Genomic DNA, 21,955 nt, shown 5'->3' with positions numbered 1-21,955 from the left:
ACCACCATCTGGTTTTCTCTCCAACGTGGCCATTGAGATCGCCTCCAATTAGGATTGTTTTAGATTTTGGTATTGTTGAGATGGTGTCAGAGAACGCAGCCTAGAAGTCATTTTTCATCTCTTCTGATTTGCCTGTCTGTGGTGCGTATGAAGAAAAAAATAGTCATTGTTTGCTTTTCTATGCGAAGCTTGATCCACATGAGACATGAATTAATCCTTTTAATATCCAGTACTTATTGGGCTAGCGGTTCTCTGACAAAAATTCCAACACCATTTTTAGCCGTCTTTTGACCATTCCAGAATAGTTTATATTTTTCTTTGTCTGAGTTGACATGACAGACACCATTCGATTTCCATCAAGTCTCCTGAAGGCAGCAGATGTCAATCCTTCTACGCTCGAGCATTTCTGCGATTTCCATGCTGCGGCCAGTCAGTGATCCAACATTGAGCATTTCAAGTCTAAGTACCATAGAGGGGTCATTCTGAATTTTTCTGCAACATCCCTCCGCTATTGCATACTTCCTAGGGATTCTTTGCACCCCTTGACCACTCAAGGCCTGCTGGGGACTAGGGGCCGTTGTTTTTCTATGTGATGGCATAGAATTTGGGGGAAAATTTTTACATCCGGACACCCATCCTGACGACAACCACCAGTTATAAGCGGTGGGCCTAGCTTTTTGCTTAAAAGCACGCAAGGCAGCGTGGATGCAGTTTTATGTCATGCCCAGGACTTAATACAATACAATACAGTACAATACAATACAGCAACAGCCCACTACAATACAACACAATACATAACACAATGAAATACAACACAGCAGAACATGAAATAAAAATACCGGCATCTGAATATTTTATTTTTCTGACAGCAGCACTCAACTGTATGTTCAATCCCTCGCTCATTGCCACAGGCACACACGAGTAACCATTCCTAACTGGTGGTAAAATTTATTTGTTTAATTAAAATATTAATTATTTCAAATCAACGAGAAAACTGTCTGAAAAAAAATCACATAGAAGCAATCAGTGATATTCAACTGGTAATAATTGCTATACAGTAATTGCTACTGCAACAGCAAAATAAAAATTAATTATAATGGTAACCAGTTAAATGGTTGCCAGTGAACTCAAAGTCATCATCTTGATCCCAATGTTTGAGTGACAGCGTTGAAAGGGGTGTGGCATTCGCGAATTCCAAGTTGGCAAAGTGCCAATCGAGTATTTGACGATCACGTGATGATAGGTAGACATCACTGTTTGGTTGGGATGGAAGAACATTCGATGGCACATAAATTTTGAATGAATGCAAAACAAACAAAAAAATAAGCAATGGAACCCCAAGATGGTTCAGTGGTTACATTATTGTTTGGATATTAATAAAGTCGTCAACGGTTTTGGATTTTAACGATTTGCACAGCCGGATGGAACGTAGCATCATTTTATACTTTACATTTTTATTCAATGAATTAAAAAACACCAATTTTATAAGATAGTTGTTCAGCAAAACTTTTACTAGAACAATAAAAAAGTGATTCCCTCGAATATTTTTGATGAATATGTTTACTGAAGTAAACATGTTTGATGAATATGCTTACTGAAGTAAACATATCCAAATTGTTATCCAATATAGTTCTGTGTTCCGTCAGTTATTTTATAGCACAAAATTGATTGATTTCTTGCAAAGATGTTTGCACATGATATTTTTCACATTCTTAAATATTTTAAAATAGAATATAATTTGTAGAACACATATCCTCCATACGTCCTACCTCGGAAAACCGGGTCTCTGGACGCAAAACGAAGATTGATTGATTGTATAGTCTGTAGAAATTATCAAGGTTAGAAATACACATGATGCACTAAATTCTTTAAACCTGGGAGGTGATGCTTCCAACTCCTGCAGTTTATCCTCAATTTCTTTCTGTTGTGCCTCCAACTGATCAAACTCCTGTTAAGATGTGATGTGAATGAAGTAACATCAATGTTATTGCTTCAACACCATACCATTATTAATAGAAGAGAGACAGAGAGGGACAGAGATTAACCATACAAGGACAGAGAGAGAGAGAGAGAGATGAAGAGAGAGAGAGAGAGATAAAGAGAGAGAGAAAGATAGATAAAGAGAATGAGAGAGAGAGAGAGAGAGAGAGAGAAGAGAAGAGAAGAGAAAGATACTAACCCTACAAGCAGCCATAACATCTCTCTGTTTGCTTCTAACAGCAAACTCAGCAGTGATGTCCCGAACCCCTTTCACTTCTGAGGCAGCCTGCCATATTTTGTACAACTCCTCAACTCTTAATTTCTGCTCTGTCATCTTCAGATAAAATTATTAATTCAAATTAAACACACACGTCCACGCTCTCCATCCACACAATTTCAACATCAATTAATTTAAATGTAGTTATTCTGCATACAGAACTCGGTGTAATGAAAAACAACATTACAAAATTATTGAAATTTTCCCATTAAGAATGATTTCTTAAATAGTCTCTAACGAAAAATTTATATCATTTATATATATATATATATATATATATATATATATATATATATATATGTTGGTAATAGACCATAATTTTTACAATATTCTATAAATTTTACCGAATGTTTGGCGTTAATATGTTTGTAGTTCGTTTTGTGAGAAAAAAACTTTAGTGAAAATAATCGAAAAAACGAACTATAAACATATTAACGCCAAACCTTCGGTAGAATTTATAGAATATTGTAAAAATATATATATATATATATATATATATATATATATATATAATTATTTATTTATTGTTAATGTTATATTGTCTGCAAGGATAAAACTGCCATTTAGCGTATTGCGCTATGTAAGTAATTCTATGCTTCCATAACTAATTAAAATCAGGTATGTTTGTAACATGATTCAGTTTAAAAAGGAGGTTGGATTTGTGGAATATGGAAAGCTGGTTATAAATATACTAAAAGTTATGGTATATAAATATACAAAAAGTTTTGGTTTAACAAATAAAACTTAATCAATGTTTGAAATATTTAATAAAAGCAATTAACCTGTTGTAGATTCACTTTTAGTTTCTCTTGTAACTCTATTATGTGTCTTTGGTGACGACACTGCATTTCAACAACATGCTTCTCCTGCAACCTATAGGAAAATATTCATATATATATATATATATATATATATATATAACCATCATCAAAAATAATACAAACGAACTTGATGACAAGCTCGAGGGCCTGGCCAAGTGAAACAGGTTTGTTGTTGATAGAATTGAAATCCATCTGATGTGACATGTATGATGTTGCTTCTAATAACCGGTTGAACTCCTTCTCTATCATCTCATCTTTATCTTTTGGTACCTTTAGAGTTTAGACAGTTTAGTCGGATGTTTAAATTATCTAGTTACGACTTAAAAATGAATTTGTTTACCATTTTTAAACACAGCCATCCAATAAAATTTTAAAAGATTAATTTGAAACTAAAATTTTTTTTATTGCTGTTATTTGCAGCTATTTAATTGATTGATTGAATAATTGATAGAAAGACTGAATAAACAAAGACACAAACTAATGCTCAAATAAACAAACACCCCAGCAGGCAAGCAAACGAGCAAACTAACAAACAAGCAAACAAACAAACTGTTGTTCCATTGCTTTCATAAAGAGGACATTTCTGCTTGATCCTGTGCAGCACCATGTTGACTTGTTTGCTTAATATGGCTATTGGGTTGCCTCCTTTACAATCAATCATTCAATTAATTAATCATTTGATGGCATAATGATTAAGGTGCTGTTGCAGTCCCTGGGGCGAATGTAAAGAATTCTTCCCCGACTATCACATGCAAAAGTGTGCGATGATGCGTTGATTCACATGTACTTAGATATATTGCGTATTTGTTGTAATAATAATAATAATAATAATAATAATAATAATAATAATAATAATAATAATAATAATGCGCCTCAATCACTTGCCATGGCACTATATATAAAATGACTATTCTTTTTCCTTACTCAATCAACCAGCCAGCCAGCCAGCCAGCCAGCCAGCAAACTAACTAACCAAGGCCAGTGACAACCATAGCACCTAGATCAGCAATGTAGTTGTTCTTTTTGAATGTTGCTATGCGACCTCCCACTCTGTCCTGCACAGATGATGTTTAACATTCATTCATTTATTTATTCATTCTTTCATCCAACTATCAAATACACCATTCACTTATACATTCATACAAACTCATTACTATTCATACTTGGGCATTCATTCGTCTCATCAGCAATTGTCCATCTGTAAATTCTAATCATTGCTTGATTAATCAATCCATCTAACCGAACATTAGTCATAATCACATCATGAAAAATAAAAATGTTCAAACATAAGAACATAAAGGGAGATAAACAGACAGACAGGTAGACAAACACATCCACAAATGGACAAGCATAGTCACAAGTAAACAAAAAAATGCACAGGTTGACAAAGAAAAGAGTGGGTGAACAGACAGACCCTGGCTTCAAGTACGACAACTTCCATCCCAAATGATGCAAGTTGTCTGGCAGCTGCCAATCCAGCAATGCCAGCACCAATCACAATCACTTTTCCTGTTTTCTTTACTGTAAAAGACGTTATTATATTATATTATTATTATTATTATTGCAATTACTGACTTTAATGTGAGATAGGAGAAGGATGCAATGATCAAAAAGAAAATAATACTGGTAAATACTACTGATAAAACAAAAAAATTATAACAGTGAGAGAGAGAAAGAAAGAAATGAGGTATGAGATTATAACAGTGATGGATGGAAATCAGTTGAAATGGAGTAAATGATGATGATGATAAAAGTGATGATAAAAGAGGGAATACAAATGATGAACAAAGACTGGCCAGGGAGGGGATTCACTCTGTTGTAGACACCAAAGTTGATGAGGCCGTGCCTCTCGAGATATGCATGAATCCTCATTACAAATGGGCCGTCACCTGAAAATGAAGATGATAAAAAGGATAAAAATAATGGCCTAATAAGGATGATAGCAACGACGATGATGATGAAAATGAAGGCAACGATGGTGATGAGGATGATGAAGGCAATGGTCGTGATGGCAACAAGAATGTAGATGATTTATACACAACTAACTGTTATAAGGAGACTCAATTTGAGCAAGTGCATCGCAGAAAGTCAGCTGCACCAGAGGATTCTCTAACCATAACATTAGCTTTAAAAAATGTTTATTAATAATTACTATATTCATAATTATGAATCATTGATTATATTAATATTACATTTTTAAAATCCTTTAATCTAGGGGTTACTGACTTTAAAATAAAATTAATAAATATTACTAGAAAATAACAATAGCATAAAAAATTGTTACAAATTTTTTCTAATGAAAACAATTATGAACTTTCAATATCTTCTATGAATTGTATGATTATCATGCAATAAGAATTTCAAAAATTTAATAATTGAAGCTCTGTTTTAAAGAATATGCATGAAAGACATCAACAAGATGAGTTAATAATTAAATTGTGCATGGTGAGAGTGTAACACCAAAAAAATCATTCTATTGAATATTTCAAATATTGATTAATAAAAAACTGACTAATTTATTTCTAATATAGAGGAAAAGCTTCTGTGTGTGAGTTGAGCTTTGGGCTACATCAGGAAAGCAACTGGCCTCAGTGGCTGTCAACTTATCGTGGGGAAGCCTGCTCTGGAAAGCAGCACCTTCCAAGCCAGCCATAAAAGCTAAAAAATGACATCATGTCATGTTCATGTTAAAATAAATAAAAATTTTATTAAATCATATTTGAAATCAAAAACAAAATAAAAATGCACAATTTCAAATAGCAGCTATAAAAAGTAAAAACAAAACACAGATGGCCCATGCAAACAATGTAACTGTTTTCAGATCTGTCTGGTTTGGTAAAAGAACCTGGGGTTAGGGTTAGCAAAAGATGCTGGGGTAATATCAGAAGGGTTGATTAAATGCATTGGCAACATGAGTCATTGGTTGAATCTGTATCATTTGAAGTTAAATCCTGAAAAAACAGAGTTAATTTGTTTTGGGATCCAGAAAGTTTCTGAATGAAATCTGTAGTACAACATTTGATGTTCTTAGTAACTGGTTGCACACAGTTAATTAAGACGATCAATCTTTGGTAAATTAATGGTAGCCCCCAGAACTAAAACAAAACTGGGTGATAGATGTATGCACCATTGCTTTTCCAAAAATTTGGAACAATTTACCATTGCGTTTGAAACAAATTGTTAAATTAAAAAATTCAAACAAAAACTGAAGACCACTGGTTTAATAAGCATTTGAGGAATATTTATATATCTGAGAGAAAAATTATAATAATAAAAATTTTAAAAGCAGAAAAAATCAACCAAAAAAGCACATCAAACACGTTACTTACTTGCTGCCAATTCATCATTTTCGCTGTCATCGTCAACTTCTAGGTAACAACCATAATTTCTGCCTGGCTGCTTTTCCCTTTTATCGTCCTCAGCGGTAGTGTTGACGCTGTGCATATACGGATCGCTCATTTAAAATAAAAAAATTTAAAGTTTGATAAATTTGAAGTTTTGATAATGCAAAACTGTCAAAACAAAAATGTCATACAATTCACTAAACACAATCCACTAAACTAAACACAATTCACTATGCGTTAACATGGATATTAAATAACCTAAGCCTAAACGAGCGATAAACAAAGAGCCTGGATAATTGGAAATTAACCATGAAACCTTGTTAAAAAGATCGAACTATAGTGAGTCATCCGTAATCAGTCAATCAATCAAATAATTACAAAGCGCTATTGCCGCGATGTTCAACGGCGCTCCTTGATGAATTTAACAAATAGATGGGTCTTGAGATCTACTCTGAACTTTGTAAGTGATGGAAAATAGTTAGAGAAGGAGGTAGAGAGTTCCAGAGAAAGGACCAGAAAAAGCACACGCAGGTTTAAGGTGTTTAACAAAAGTTAAGAAAAAAAAGAGAACGATTCCCGCGATGTTCAACAGCGTTCCTCAGTGAATTTTGCAAACAGATGGGTCTTGAGATCAGCTCTGAACTTCGTAAATGATGGAGAAGTAGTCAGAAAAGGGGGGTAGAGAGTTCTAGAGAAAAGGGCCAGAAAAACAAATGCAGATTTAGCAGAAAAGTGTTTAATACGAGTTAAGAAGTGAGAACAAGAATGCGATCGTAAACCGGGGCGTTTAGATTCAATAAAATATATCTGATAAGTACTTTTAGATATTTGATATGCGAGATGATCATGGATATATAGGATCCATGGAGATGATGAGTGATTCAGTGATGTCGAATAATTTGAAGCCGTTGAGCGAAGTTTTTTGAGTGTGTGAAATTTTTGAATACCTTGTGTGATGATGTGGTTAAATGAGGTGCTACATTAATTGTGGAAGTAAATGTGATGCCTAATATTTTTAATTGATTCGTACGGGTGATTGATGGATGCGCTAGAGGTAATAATTTCACCTGACAAAAAGCAATTTCTAAATTTATAATAACAAATATAATGGTGAAATAAATATGTTGATTTTTTCAATGCATTAAATGTACAAGAAACCGCTACAGTATAGTTCTATGAGACCCGGTAAACCGTTGCATTAAGCCAACGTATGATTTAAGCCATCCACTTTCTATGAGAACCAGGATGTAAAATATTTGTTGAGCATAATAAAGATAGTTGTTTAAATAACAATTTTGATTTATTTACGTCGTTTATTCCATAAATAAAAAAACAGTAAAAGCTTAAAAAGATCGAATAAGTAAAAGTAGTGTGCCTATAGTTCAATCCTAGTAAGCCAACATAACATCATAATATAACATAACAAAACATAACATATCATAATATAACATATCATAACATAACATAGCATAACATAACATAATACAACATAACATATCATAACATAACATGACATATAACATAACATGAAATAACATAACATGACATAGCATAGCCTAGCATAGCATAACATAACATAACATAACATAACATTACATAACATAACATAACACAACAAGGATTATAGTGGTGACTAATAATATGGATTTAAAATACCAATCTTCCAAGTCTGACTTTGAACTCCTTCGTTGTAGGAGCTGTTACAGTTTTTTAGTCCAGCTTTTTCCAATGTTCAATAACTTTCAAACTGAAAAATCTTCTTTTTATTATTCCTACCCTTTATGATTTTGTACGCCTGAATAAGATCTCCTCTAGTTCTACGTTTGTCCAAAGTTGTCAGTCTCTTCAATCTTTCCTCATATGAAAGTCTTACACAATTGTTGATCATGCGGCTTGCCCTTCTTTGAAATTTTCCCAACACTTCTTGGCCGTGTGGACTCTATGCATGTATGCAGTATACTAATTTAGGTCGCACTAACGTTTTATATAGATTTAACATTATTGATTTATCTCTGTTAACAATCGTTCTTTTTATCATGCCAAGCGTATTGTTAGCTCTTTTTGCTGCTTCTATGGCTTATACCTTCAGTAAGCCGCTGTGTTTCACAGGACAAAAGACAATTTTTATATTCAAATTAACAAAAGAAAATTTTAAATATTTAATTCAATTCAATTACATTGTTTAAAACATAATGAGTCAAGTTAATATTTCATATAGCTTGTATTTTATACCCATGCAATTTCATAAGTAAGCCAACAAGTTAATAAAATCCAAGGTTATCAAATAGTTCGACCCACTCTAATGAATTAAAATGGGAAATCCAGGCATTCAATTTGGTAAATTTTTCGTTCATTTATTGTTTATTCATTCATTTGTTTCTCTGTTTTAAATCATTTTTATTTATTTATTTTAAAATATGTATGCGTTGTTCTATTTGATTACACATTACGTCATCAAGGAATGTTTTTTTGAGATTATTATTTTGAAATTTGGTTGCTCTACTTAGTGTCATACAACATGTCATATCATATATATATATAATATATAATATAGCTTATATAGCATAATACATAGGATAGGTTGACATTGACAGGTTGAGTGAGGTTGAAATTTAGATCAATAACTAGGACAGTACAATTTTTGTCATTCAATACTAATATTAATATATCTGTTCCACACTCAATGGATTATATTTCAATTAAGATGAATCATGGCTGGCAAATGTGAACATCAATTTGCCAGCTGTGAAAAGAAGAGCTCAACAATTGTCTGGAAGAAGAACTGTTAAGAAAGAATGGCAGGTTGTGGTTTCGTTTGTTTTATTCATTTGTAACATTGTATTTTTAATTTCTATTAATTAAATAAATAATTTAGTTTTGATTTAATGTCAAAATTCAATATGAATGTTTTTGTTGCATATCAAAGTTCATCAGTCTTAGTTCTATTTAAATTTTAACCTAATTTTGCACACGTAAAAATATAATAAAATGAATGAACAGTTGGCTTGGTTGTTGAGAGCTGTTACATGCATTGACCTGACAACTTTATCGGGAGAGGACACAACTTCTAATGTTCAGAGATTGTGTCACAAAGCCAGCTCTCCTGTTAGGAAAGACCTTTTGAAAGCTATTGACTGTGATGATTTAGGTTATCTGGATTTGTTAAATGACAATTTGGATTTTTGCATTTTATTTTTAATGAATCAGCTACTTTATAACAACTAAAAAATACATTATTATTATTTAATATAATTTTTGGTGCTAATGTTGATAATGTGAAGGCTTAACATGTGGAGCAGTGTGTGTTTATCCCAACAGAGTTGAAGATAGCAAAAATTACTTGAAGTCAATTTCTGCACAAAACATTCCCATTGCATCTGGTATACTTAAATATGTTATTCTCTTTATTCATTTAATAAACAATTTGCCAAAATATTTTTGATCCACTCATTGACTGAATTCCTATTTATTTTTATGAGGATTTCATGATTTTACAAAACAGTTGCCACTGGATTTCCAGCCGGGCAAACACCATTACACACAAGACTTGAGGAGATTAAGTTTGCAGTTGAACATGGTGCCAGTGAGATTGATGTTGTTATCAATCGTGCACATGCACTGACTGGGAACTGGAGAGGTGAGCACTTGCATAAACGAATATTCCTAACTCACTATTCAATTAGATATATTCATTTTATTAAAGTACTGATTGTAATTTATGAATTAGGATGATGTAATGTGATGAAAACGACGCAAATAGGACGGACGCAAGGACGGGGTTGAGTGGTGGTATTGAAAGAGTGGAAAGCTTTGTTTACTTAGGGGATAAGCTGAATGCGGATGGAGGATGTTTGAGCGCAGTTACGGCTAGAGTTCGTATAGGATGGATGAAATTTAGGGAGCTGGGTGGGGTATTATGTGGAAAGAAATGGTCAGTGAAGATGAAAGGCAGGGTATATAAAGCATGTGTGAGAGCAGCGATGGTATATGGTGGTGAAACTTGGGTGTTGAGGAGAGAGGAGGAAAGTGTACTGCAGAGGGCTGAAAGAGCTATGGTGAGGATGATGTGTGGGGTTAAAGTGAAGGATAGGAGTAGTACAGAGCTGATGTCAATGATGGGACTGAATGAGGACATTGTGACATTGATAAGGAGATCGAGATTGCGGTGGTATGGACATGTGTTGAGAAGGGATGAAAGGGTCGGGATTAGGCGAGCGTTGGAGTTCGAGATTGAAGGAGTGGTAGGAAAGGGTCGTCCGCGATTGGGATGGAGAGAGCAGGTAGAGAAGGACAGGGTGAAAGCGGGGTTGCGTGATACTGAGGCGAGTGACAGATGTGGATGGCGTCGAGGGGTATTTCGGTTTCATCATAGGTAGCCAAACGGCAACCCCCGATCACGGGAAAAATGTCGTCTAAACGTGTGTTGTTGTTTGTTGTTAATGTGATGAAAACGATATTATGTTACATTTACATTACTCATCTATTAGATAAAATCCTTGATGAATTATATCTCAAACCACTTAATGCTAAAGACTGACAAAATATTGATGAAAATGATTATAGCTTCTGTCAGCTATCTTATGATTTAAAACTTTGTTTAATTTTAAACTTTACAAAATTCTGACATCTTAAAGGAGTCTATGATGAAGTGAAAGAAATGAAGGAAGCCTGTGGCAATGCTCACATGAAAGTTATTTTGGCCACCGGTGATCTTGGCTGTCTGACCAACGTTTACAAAGCCAGCGTAGTTTCCATGTTGGCTGGTCCGTTTAAGTCTTGCTATTTATTTCTCTTTTTTATATGTAACATTTATTTTAACTTTTCAAGAATTAATTACATTTTATTTTATAAATTTCAAACACCATATCCAAGCATTGTTTGACTTGTATTTCATCAGTTCATCAGTTTTAAATTATTTATATGGTTAAATATATTTAGGTAATTAAATTTTGTGCACCAGCGTCGTGACTCTATACCTATATCTTAAGCTGTTGAGAATTGTTTGTTCTGTTGTTACTTTTGTTGTTGGCTCCTGCAATATCTTCTGTGTAGTTGTAGTAAACAGACTCTTTGACCCAAAAAGTATCTAGCCTTCTTCGAATACTTCACTAGGAAGACTCTTCCTATTAGTTTTATTGATCTTAGCATTGTCTACAAATAGGTGTGTTTCTGCAAAATTATTATTTCGATGGTCTATCATTACCAGCAATTTATATTATTGTGTACTTGATTAGTTACAGTTTTTACTATTTACCATTTTGTTTCATTAACACATAAGGAGCTGATTTCATAAAGACATCGACTGGCAAGGAGGGAGTTAACGCTATTTTGCCTGTTGCTATTGTTATGATCAGAGCAATCAGAGACTACTATCAAAAAACAGGAATAAAGGTTTTGCTAGATATTGAATAAAACTATTAACATTTAATTGTGTTATGTTATGTCTGTCTCTGTCTATTTGTCTGTCTGTCTGTATGTCTGTCAGAGTATGATTTTTTGAAAAATATAAAAAGTTTTTTGAAATTTAATGATGAGCAATTTTGTAATTTGCGCTAAATGTGTACATTTGATTCAATATTTAGGTCGGCTTCAAACCTGCTGGAGGCATAAGAAGTGCAAAAGATGCTCTTGTCTGGTTGTCATTGATGAAAGAAGAGTTGGGAGATGATTGGACAAAACCAAACTTGTTTAGGATTGGTGCCAGTGCCTTACTGTTGGATATTGAGAGGCAGATATTTCATAATGTTACTGGCAAGTACGCAGCTCTGCATGAGCTTGCCATGGCGTAGTTTCACTCTTGTGATTATACATTTTATTTATATTTTTTTATTGTGGACTATAAGTTCCTATAAGTATGGTTTTGTGCGTGTGTGATTATTATTAATTGATTATCTTTTTATTGTAAAAATTATGCTAGCAATTAATAATTTACTTTTGGCAGTATCAACTTATGGGTTTTAAACATGCACTCTTTGATTTTTATATTATGTTATCCTATTCATAGATCATTTTTTATTTTAAATAGATAATATTTTTTTCAATTTTAAATGTTAAAATATTTTTGATAAATTATTTCCATAATCTCAAACATACGATTTATGTGTTCAATGGCAGTGAGTAAATGATTGTCTTATTTGACGCATGCTGTGTTCAAGTATTAAGTTTCAATCGTTGACATTCATATTCATTGGACATTTGGCAAAAATTAACACGGGTCGGGATGTTTGATTGTTTCCCGGTCTGGCGCGTGTACTGAATATTCTTTTCCGGATGCCTTAAGTTAACGGATCATTCTATTTCGTTTCAAATTGCATGTAACGGATCATTCTATCTCGTTTCAAATTGCATGTAACGGATCATTCTATCTCGTTTCAAATTGCATGTAATAAAAATTTTTATTTATATGCATTCATTTATTTACGATACAACCATTTAGTGTTTCTTCTATAGACGGAATAAAATTTAGAAAATACACCTTTTGGATCTTTCCTCTAAACTAAATGATCTGGCCTGGCATCATTTAATCAACAGTGATTGATATGCTATGGGATGATTACATCCTTTACATCAAAAATAAAATTTATAGAAATTTGGGCATAATTTTAATAATCAGAGGTAAGGTTCCTAATCAAGTGATGCTCTATTTTTTCTTGATGTGTCCGAGGCGCTTAGGTTCAATTAAATATATCTGATAAGTACTTAGGAAATAATTTAGACTGAGACTTATTTTAAAAACTATTTTGTATTTTATAGGCAGCCAGTGCAAGAGAACAAGATATGGAGATATATGAGAAAAGAAAGGGGTACGAGCAACTAGACGAGCAGCTGGAACTCTACCTACTTCTCTGGCTACTTCTCCATCACTTGTGAAATTCAGAGCGGATCTCAAGACCCATCTGTTTGCAAAATTCATTGAAAAGCGCTGATGAGCATCGCAGAAATAGTGCTTTATGAGCTAATTGTTTGATTGTTCGATTGATTGATTGATTGGTTGGTTGGTTGATTGATTGATTGATTGATTGATTGGTTGGTTGGTTGATTGATTGATTGATTGATTGATTGATTGATTGATTGATTGATTGATTGATTGATTGATTGATTGATTGATTGATTGATTGATTGATTGATTGATTGATTGATTGACCGACCGACCGACCGACCGACTGACTGACTGAGAGTTAAAAGCTTTACTCAAAAGATAGAGTGTAGAATCAGGAAGACCATAGTAGAGCGAGTTACAATAATCTTTGATATACTTTTCGTTGATTTGAGGTAGAATTTCAAATTTACGTATGAGACATTTAACATTGGCCCCGAATCATTTCGTGAGAATTATGTTCTGGGTGAAATTTGGTAGATGACTGACCTTAAACCGTGAGAATGTGCATGAGTGCGTTCGAGGGCCAGTATAGTAGTGCTATTTTATGTGTTTGAGTCATATACTTAGAATAAGATATGGGTAATTTCATGGTAATCTGGTCTAGATAAATGTTAATTGATTGATCCCATTATATAACTTATATTTACTTTTAAATTTTCTGTTGTGGATTTAAATTTACTTTTAAATACATTTTTGCGCTAAATTTGATTTTTTTTTATTTATCAGATAACTCATTAATGTTTCCAAAATGTCCAAAAAATTCCATTTTCTTAAAAAGCGCAAATACGAACCAAAAAAAACAGTAGAATTAAGAAGAGACAGATGTGCTGGATTTGGCTTTGTAATTAATGGAGAGTTCAATTGCTATATTTCTCGCGTTGCTAAGGGCGGTCCGGCGGACAGGGCCGGCCTGCGTTATGGGGACAGAATATTGGCAATTAATGGACAGGATGTTTCGAGAGAGCATCACGAAATGATTGCTAAGTTTGTCGGTTCTTCCATTGAGAAGTTAATTTTGACCATTGGCAGATATGAAGAAGACGACGACGACGACGATGATGATGGTCCTTCTCTTAATCAAATAATTAGTGCAGAATTTTTTTATTTACATTTTGATATTTTAACCATTTTGCAATTCCATAAAAATTTAAGCTCAAACTTATACTTTCACATTTTCTAATATTTTATAATTTTAACTTTAAAATTTAAATAATGATTTTTTCATTTAAGATTACAATAACAAAAGACAACATGCAATAACTTCAACGACCTATTACCACATGCCTGGTTCTCAACAAATTACACTTCAACATCAAAAATGTTACTACCCTTCAACAACCCCAGTTAAACAGTTCCAAGGTCACACCAATCCCTTTAACAATAATTTTAATGTTGACATCAACAATAATAACATCAACACCAATTTTAATTGCTATTATAATAATAATAGTTGGCCTCACCAATATGCACAAGTTAGTTTCTACATATTTTCTTTTTCTCTCATTTTTAAATATTTTCAAATTTTTAAATTTTCATTAATTTCAGTATAGCCAACATCATGATGATACACCTCCACGCAGAAAATTAAGACTGCAACAAACCCAACCTCAGCAACAACCATACAAACCGCAACATTGCTACCAACAACAACAATATCAACAACATTGTAATTACCAAAATGATAACAATCTTGCTAACAACAACAACTGTGTAGTTAACAACAACCGTTACATTAGTTATTACAACAACTTTAACACTTTGCAAAACACAAACAATGAAAACATCCACTATACCAATCCAGCATCATTTGACTGCAACAACATCATCAGTAACAACTATCATCACAGATTCAACAACAACATCAACAGCAGCAAGCCTGAAAAGTATAGCAGTATGACAAACGTCAACAACGCAGACAGCATTGTTGACTTCAGGTTCAAAAGGTACTCCAAATCAAACCATAACCTCGCTTTGAATTTTGATGACATTTCTGAGGAGGAAAATTATGTTAATGATGAGCACGACTATGAAGATGATGATGGTTATGGAAAAAATAATCATGGTGATGTTCTAGAATCAACCCCTATATCATCGGCATCAAATTATGAGCAAATGGTTTGCAAATTTATTCTTTCTCATGTTGGATCATACTCATTCAAGATAAAAAAAGAAAAAAATGAAGGGAAGAAGAAGAACACGAAAGAACAGATAAAAAAAGAGTTATCCAAAGACATAAAAGATGTCCTTATGAAGGCCAGAGAGGCTGTTTACGTGGCTGCTCATGGCAGGAGTAGCAAGGCAAAGTTTGCTTCGGTCGCCTACAAGAGATTGAAATCTCCAGTTCTACTTAACCTTTGTTGCCAGAAACAATTTAAAAATTCCTTAATTGGTGGATGTGTTGATGATGAGATGATGATGATGAATGGGGTGGAAAATTATGATTCTGATGAAATGATGATTAAGATGGTGAAAGAATATGATGAAAACAGATTGATAAGAGTGAAAGACACCAGAGGCCAGGTGATGGTGGAGTGCAGCCCAACCACAACACAACTCTGGTACTGCAAGGATGTTTGCAAAAAATCATTTTGCCTCATTTCGAGGTACTCCTCATCTCAAACTCATGGGAACATTTCATCGAAAGGTTACGACCTTGATAAGAGTCTCAAACTGTTTGTTTGTCACGTGCTCAGTGTCGACAACGACTTCCTTGACCACGAGAAACATTCAGACTTGAATGAAATCTTTAAAGTTAAATGCTGTCGTGATCATATTAAAGGCTCGTGCAGGGAGTACCCTAGCGAGGTTGCTCAGGTCATAGAACAACTTCAATCTATGTATGGCTTTCGATTGGTTAGCAGTAATAAAATGGGTGCAGCTGAAGTGTTTGCTGGCGGTTCCATATTGGACATTGTGGCCTCCAATCCAAATATTTCTAGCCGGTCAAATGAAGGCATTGTAAATGTGCCTGCTGTTGTTGGTTATGAGAGTCAGAGTTTTGAATGTAGCTATGCTGATGAGAGTGATATTTTGAATTCTTTCAATGATATGAAGGTAGTGAAAAATAAAGGTAATAATCTGATAGCATCAACAACATCAACAATGTTTACAATAATTTCTTCAAAACTATCATCAGCATTGATAACATCAACCACAACATTTCCAACAAAAACGTTATCAACATCTTCATCGACAGCATCAATAGCACACTCTTTATGTAGTAATGAGCTTATAACACAACCACAACAACAGCACTTCAAATGTAATCAAATGATTGAAAACTTGAAAAGTGATGGCAGTGATGTTGATAATGTTGACAATGGGAAGGATTGCATAAGTAGCAATGTTGCATCTAATGTGCCTGCCAACATGCCAAATATGAACATTCATATCAATGATAAAAATGATAGTAATAATGACAATAGTAGCAGTGATAATAACATTAATAATGATATTAATAATTTCAACCCTAACAACAATAATACAAATAAAAACTCTAACCCCGGCGACTGCAGCGGCATGCATTTGATGCTTTCTCCCGCCGAGGCAGACATCTCAAATTTGAAAACTTTACTTTCTAGCACTCCTTTGTTTTCATCTCACAACGACAACTACGTCAAAAGCAACAACAGCAACGATAATATTTCCAATAAAAATGTTGGATTTTTGTTGAAAAGAACGCTCTCAAGTTATTTTGGTAGAAACAGTCCCAACAACACAACCACTAACAACATCAACAACAGCAATAATAAAAACATGGTTGACAACGTAGATGAGGTCCTTGTTAGTTTATTTTTCATTTATTCATTAATGCGAACGTTTTTTCTTCAATTTTTCTTTTGTCTTCTTTCTCACTCAGAGTCCAACTCTGATATTGAAATAATGAGATTTTACGGACATACGCAGGCAAGCACACACACACACATATAATCACCTGTCATTTGTAAATCAGTACAAAGATGGATTATTAACATAAAAATTGGATCAACTCTTATTTCCATCACAATATGTAGCATAGGCTGCCTCTGAAAACGTTTAGATTAAAGATAGTTCAAATGAATTATAAAAACCTTGGAAGGAAATTTATATGTATTAATTACAAAATTTTAGCTCTTAGAATCATGAATTGATAAAATATTCTTGAGATTGTTTTTATATTTTTTGATTTGGAATCTTTTCGATTTAGTAAAATGAGCTTCGTGGGAAACTGTCAAATTTAATTTATCACATGTGTCTGTGTGAACGCAAAATCCGTCAGTTTTGAACCTATCGAAAATATTTTAAAATGCGAACTTTTAGAAACAAATTTTATTACTAAAGAGGCAACCATGGTATTTTTGGCTGAATAAAATATATAAACCGTGTTATTTATTATATTTGTAATAGAAATATTCAACTTATCATAATTGAAATTTATAGTTGAGTCTTCAGGAGAGAACAGTTCAGGGAAGCGAACACTTTGAGGTTTGATGTGCAACTTGATGTTTTTTATAATTAGTGAGAGAATTTTGTTGCTCCGAATCGAATATCTTTCGGCTGCAGATGACTAGCCTCGTCTTTAAAGCAGGTGTTTGTTCGTTTGCTTTGCGTCGTAGGGGGAACATGACGCCTTAGTTGTTTGTCCATTCTGAACGGCTGCGTTTGTGGACGGTTGCTGTTTGAGATATTTTCTGATGAATTTGAATAGAATTTCAGGTAGTTTCATGTTGATTTTGACCATCCATTAATCTCTGAATAGTGATGCGATCTTTAATTGACTTTGTCAGTATTCCTTAGCGTTGTGACGACGACAAATGATTGAAATGGCATTGTTGTTATCGTTGTTTTAGGACTTTGCAAGCCAGTTGTATTACATTCTATTTAATTCAATTGTAGGTTTTATGTAATCATAGCTTGATTCATTTCCCAGAGATCTATCATATCTTCATTCGCGTTTTGTTCAAGTAGCTGACGAACTTCATTCTCATGATGATAATAATGATAATAATTATATTGTTTTCAGATTTTGGGCACATCAAACAGGCACAATCTTTCAAAATCTTCAAAAAAATGGAAAAGTGATTGCAACACATCCTGTAATGATAGCGTAACAACGCCATCTACTTTCACTGCAACAACAACAACTACTACTGCTACTAATACAACCAGCAATAATAACAATAACGTTCACAGTTTAGATAAATTTGCAAACAGACAAACCAGTGACATCATTAACGCCGACAGCAGTAGCAATCATTATTATAATGAGGCTGGCGGTCTTGTGCAAAGAGATAGTGATGAAAATAAAGAGAATATTAATAATGGCAATAATAATCGGAAACAACAACGGCAACAGGTGCATGGCGTTTTAAAGCCTCCTCTACCATTTATTAAGAAAAAATTCAGAGAAAAAAATGCAAAGAGAAATCCATTTTTAATGATTTCTTTATTTTCTAGTCAGAGTAACATCAACAACGCAATTTTAAACAAAAATAATAACGTAAATAATAATAATATTGATTCAATCAACAACAAGAGCCAACTCTTGCAAGAACGTTGCAAATCCACCCCTCCTTTGCTCAACATCTCACCAATTAGAGATGATGATGATGATGATGATGATAAGGAGCATAATAGCGATAATAATAAGAAGAATAGAAAGATGAATAAGAAGCATAAAAAGACGGGCAAGCGACCATATTGTTACGAAAGCGATCCTGGTTCCGACTTCAACGATCAAAATGTCAAGAAGAGAAAATCAAATGCACCTGACGACAACAACAACAATATGATGAGTAGTAACATTAGGAATAATCTTGTTAGAAGCCCTTGCGTAAAATTTTTAGGAAAGAATAATAATAATGATGATAGTAGTGGTAGAAGTAACAAGAAATTAAATGTAAGCAGTACTAAAAATAAAGCTAAAATGAAATTTAGAAGTTACGATGGAATGACTCAGAACAGCAACATCAACAGTATCAATAATATTATCGACAACCACATCAATTGCATCAACAAATACAACAGTAACGTCAGCAACAACAATGAAGACAAATTATATTGCATTGATACTATTAACTTTGATAGCATCACTTCAGCAACATTAACAATATCATCTACAACATGTGATGATAATAAGCGGAGAAGTTCATCAGATGGAATGCCTATGATTAAACAGGTTTACATTGACTAAACGCATCAGTACATTTGGTTCGAATATCACGTTACATATTTTCTCCATTATTAACAGTACATGCCATATCATCGTCGTCACCATCATCATCGTCGTCGTCATCATTCTTATCATCATTGCCACTAGATAACCAACCATTTCAAATTATTGGATGGAAATCTGAAAAGTACACCAAAGGAGGTGGGGTGGGTTGAAAGATGAAAATGAATTAAAGAATTGATGAATGAACAATCGAATGAAATATGATTGATAAAACGAATAAAAAATCAATGAAATAATAAGTGAATGAATTATTTTTTTAGTCCATCAGTTCTTCGGCCTTGCAATCCTCAACGACATCATCCGCATCGCTGAACCCGAAGAAGAAAAAACATCACAACCTGCAGGCCCACAGCGTGACTAAAGTCTCCACGTCATCTCAAAAAGGTCGTGATCTTGAAGAGGGCAGAGGTGTCAAGGTCATCGGCTGGGGGGTCTCCTTCGATAATTTGCTGGCCGACAAAGAGGGAGTCCAAATTTTTATGGTTCGTTTCAGCCTGCTTGCTCACACTGCCATGTTAATGACGAATGTTCTTCACGCTGTTAATTAGCGCCCTGTGCAAACAAAATTTTTCAGCCTCTTCAACCCAACCAAATTTTTGGACTTCTATCTTTAGGATATTAAATTTGATGATTGTGACACCGTGAAACAATTTATTTACATGTAAGCAAACAATGAAGAGCTAAATTTTTAGTTAAATCATGATTGAATGTACAGAATAAAGTTGCTTCAATTTTGTCTGGATGAGGATTGGATCGCTTTTTTGCAGCATATCATTCAGAGCTGATCCGACATTCCACATCTCTCAATTCAAAATGTCATCTCACAATATCAATTTAATTTTTTGGACTGGTTGAGAGCTTGAGGCATATTTTAGCAACATTTTAACAATATTTTCGTTTTAAGTTTTAGCCTTCCTTCTAACTAACTTCTGCTGAAGCAATTAGCACAAAATCTACATCAAAAAAGAAAAATATAAAACTTTCTGGGGGGGGGGGGGCTTTACATTTTAGGAGATGTGATAAAAGTTTTATTCTGAAGACTTGCAGTATTGTGTAAGCGATTCTCAAAAATGGTTATTTGAAACCGCATCTGCGACAAACCGTACAAAAAAAATCGCAAAATCCGTACAGCTTTTAGAAATTTTTACCTGCACTGGCTCTTCTGTTAATGTGTTTCGATGGTTATTTTTTTTTTATTTGTCATTCATTATTGTTGAAGTCTTGGTTGTTCCTTTCATACTTTTTTCAATATATTTTTCTAATCATCCCTTCAATTGTCAACGCTTTGTTTGACTGCGATGTAGGAATTTTTGAAGATAGAATACAACCAAGAGAACTTGGTGTTCTGGTTGAAATGTGAAGATTACAAGAAATTATCTTATGATGAAGTTTGTGTGTGCGAGTATTTATTTGTTTGTGTGTTTGTTTTTTGCATGTTTGTTTGTTTGTTTGTTTGATAATTGGTCACGATAAAAATGTTTCAATATTACTAAACTAGGTATGTTTATTTAGATTATATTTTCTAAATATATGGCGTGATGAATTTATGCTGTTGACGTCAGCGTCAGTTGGCTGCCATGGAGATGTACAAGACACACGTGAGTGAGGATTCCATGGAGATGGTGAATGTCGATTACAATGTGAGAAAGAAGATCGAGCATGAGATCTGCCAGGCCTCCGTCCATCTTTTCCATGATGCACAACAACATGTTAGTGACGAGGATGAATGGTGTTGATATTACAACGATGTGGCATTGTTGATAATGATGATGGTATGTTCATGATATTAACTCGCTGAAGGAAGGCTACCTTATAAATCACATGATCAACCAACCAATGAAAGACTTCCTAATATACTATCACCTTATCAAATTGACCAATGAAAAACTTGGTGAACAGATATATTCTCTAATGAAAGAAGACATCTACCCGAGGTTCAAGAGGTCGGAACTCTACAGGCAAGCAGTGATTAGTGGAATGCAAGAAGGGAGGAGGAATGACAACTCTTCAAAACCTATCAAGGTAACATTCTGTGATCTCATTCATTTTTAATTCTTTTTAATTATACGTTTGAAATTATTATTACCGTCATTTAATAATTTTTTAAATAATTAATTAATTAAAAATAATGTATTCTTTTAACTTGTAATTGATTGTGAGTTGAACGTTTGTGGAACAGTTGAAGGGGCAGCAAGGAGCGAGAAGGAGGAAATCTTTGATGTTCTGGAATAAACGTATGTTCTGCTAATGATGGTGAAGTGATACACAGTACTAATAATTTGTTGATGGTTTCATTTTGAAAGGCAAATTTTGCAAGAGTATAACGAGTCCAGATATTAGAAACCATCTGCTCTTTGCAAATAACAGCAAGCAATCGATGACATCATTGGATAGCAGCAACAACAATCACAGCAGCAGACATGTGAGGTCTTCTTCACT

At 33.8% G+C, this 21,955-nt stretch overlaps 3 protein-coding genes across 3 annotated transcripts in view; 2 read left to right on the top strand and 1 right to left on the bottom strand.

Moving 5' to 3' along the window:
• Positions 1-5,731, bottom strand: part of HELRODRAFT_90753 (hypothetical protein) — a gene marked incomplete at both ends in the record, with an annotated part of 8,411 nt that extends 2,680 nt beyond the window's left edge. The window contains 12 exons of the mRNA XM_009032776.1: positions 840-935; positions 1,105-1,253; positions 1,875-1,948; positions 2,180-2,314; positions 3,040-3,130; positions 3,206-3,348; positions 3,629-3,723; positions 4,052-4,133; positions 4,493-4,599; positions 4,854-4,967; positions 5,125-5,203; positions 5,591-5,731. Of these exons, the coding sequence (XP_009031024.1) occupies positions 840-935; positions 1,105-1,253; positions 1,875-1,948; positions 2,180-2,314; positions 3,040-3,130; positions 3,206-3,348; positions 3,629-3,723; positions 4,052-4,133; positions 4,493-4,599; positions 4,854-4,967; positions 5,125-5,203; positions 5,591-5,731 (1,306 nt within the window). The remainder of the gene's footprint in view (positions 1-839; positions 936-1,104; positions 1,254-1,874; positions 1,949-2,179; positions 2,315-3,039; positions 3,131-3,205; positions 3,349-3,628; positions 3,724-4,051; positions 4,134-4,492; positions 4,600-4,853; positions 4,968-5,124; positions 5,204-5,590) is intronic.
• Positions 5,732-8,734: 3,003 nt separating this feature from the next.
• Positions 8,735-12,211, top strand: HELRODRAFT_158082 (hypothetical protein; the record flags this gene model as incomplete). Its single annotated transcript, XM_009032783.1, has 8 exons — positions 8,735-8,759; positions 9,127-9,224; positions 9,423-9,570; positions 9,704-9,802; positions 9,925-10,059; positions 11,057-11,185; positions 11,701-11,813; positions 12,005-12,211. The coding sequence occupies 8 exons, from the start codon at positions 8,735-8,737 to the stop codon at positions 12,209-12,211; spliced, it is 954 nt and encodes a 317-aa protein (XP_009031031.1).
• A 7,718-nt stretch (positions 12,212-19,929) lies between these two features.
• HELRODRAFT_136785 (hypothetical protein) lies at positions 19,930-21,472 on the top strand (the record flags this gene model as incomplete). Its single annotated transcript, XM_009032782.1, has 4 exons — positions 19,930-19,998; positions 20,821-20,910; positions 21,085-21,225; positions 21,416-21,472. Coding segments are annotated over 4 exons (357 nt in total), but the record flags the coding sequence as incomplete, so codon positions are not given.
• Between the last annotated feature and the right edge of the window lie 483 nt (positions 21,473-21,955).

This window comes from Helobdella robusta (genome assembly GCF_000326865.2).
Source record: "Helobdella robusta unplaced genomic scaffold HELROscaffold_88, whole genome shotgun sequence".
NCBI lineage: Eukaryota > Metazoa > Annelida > Clitellata > Rhynchobdellida > Glossiphoniidae > Helobdella > Helobdella robusta.
This window is presented reverse-complemented; position numbering and strand designations above follow the sequence as displayed.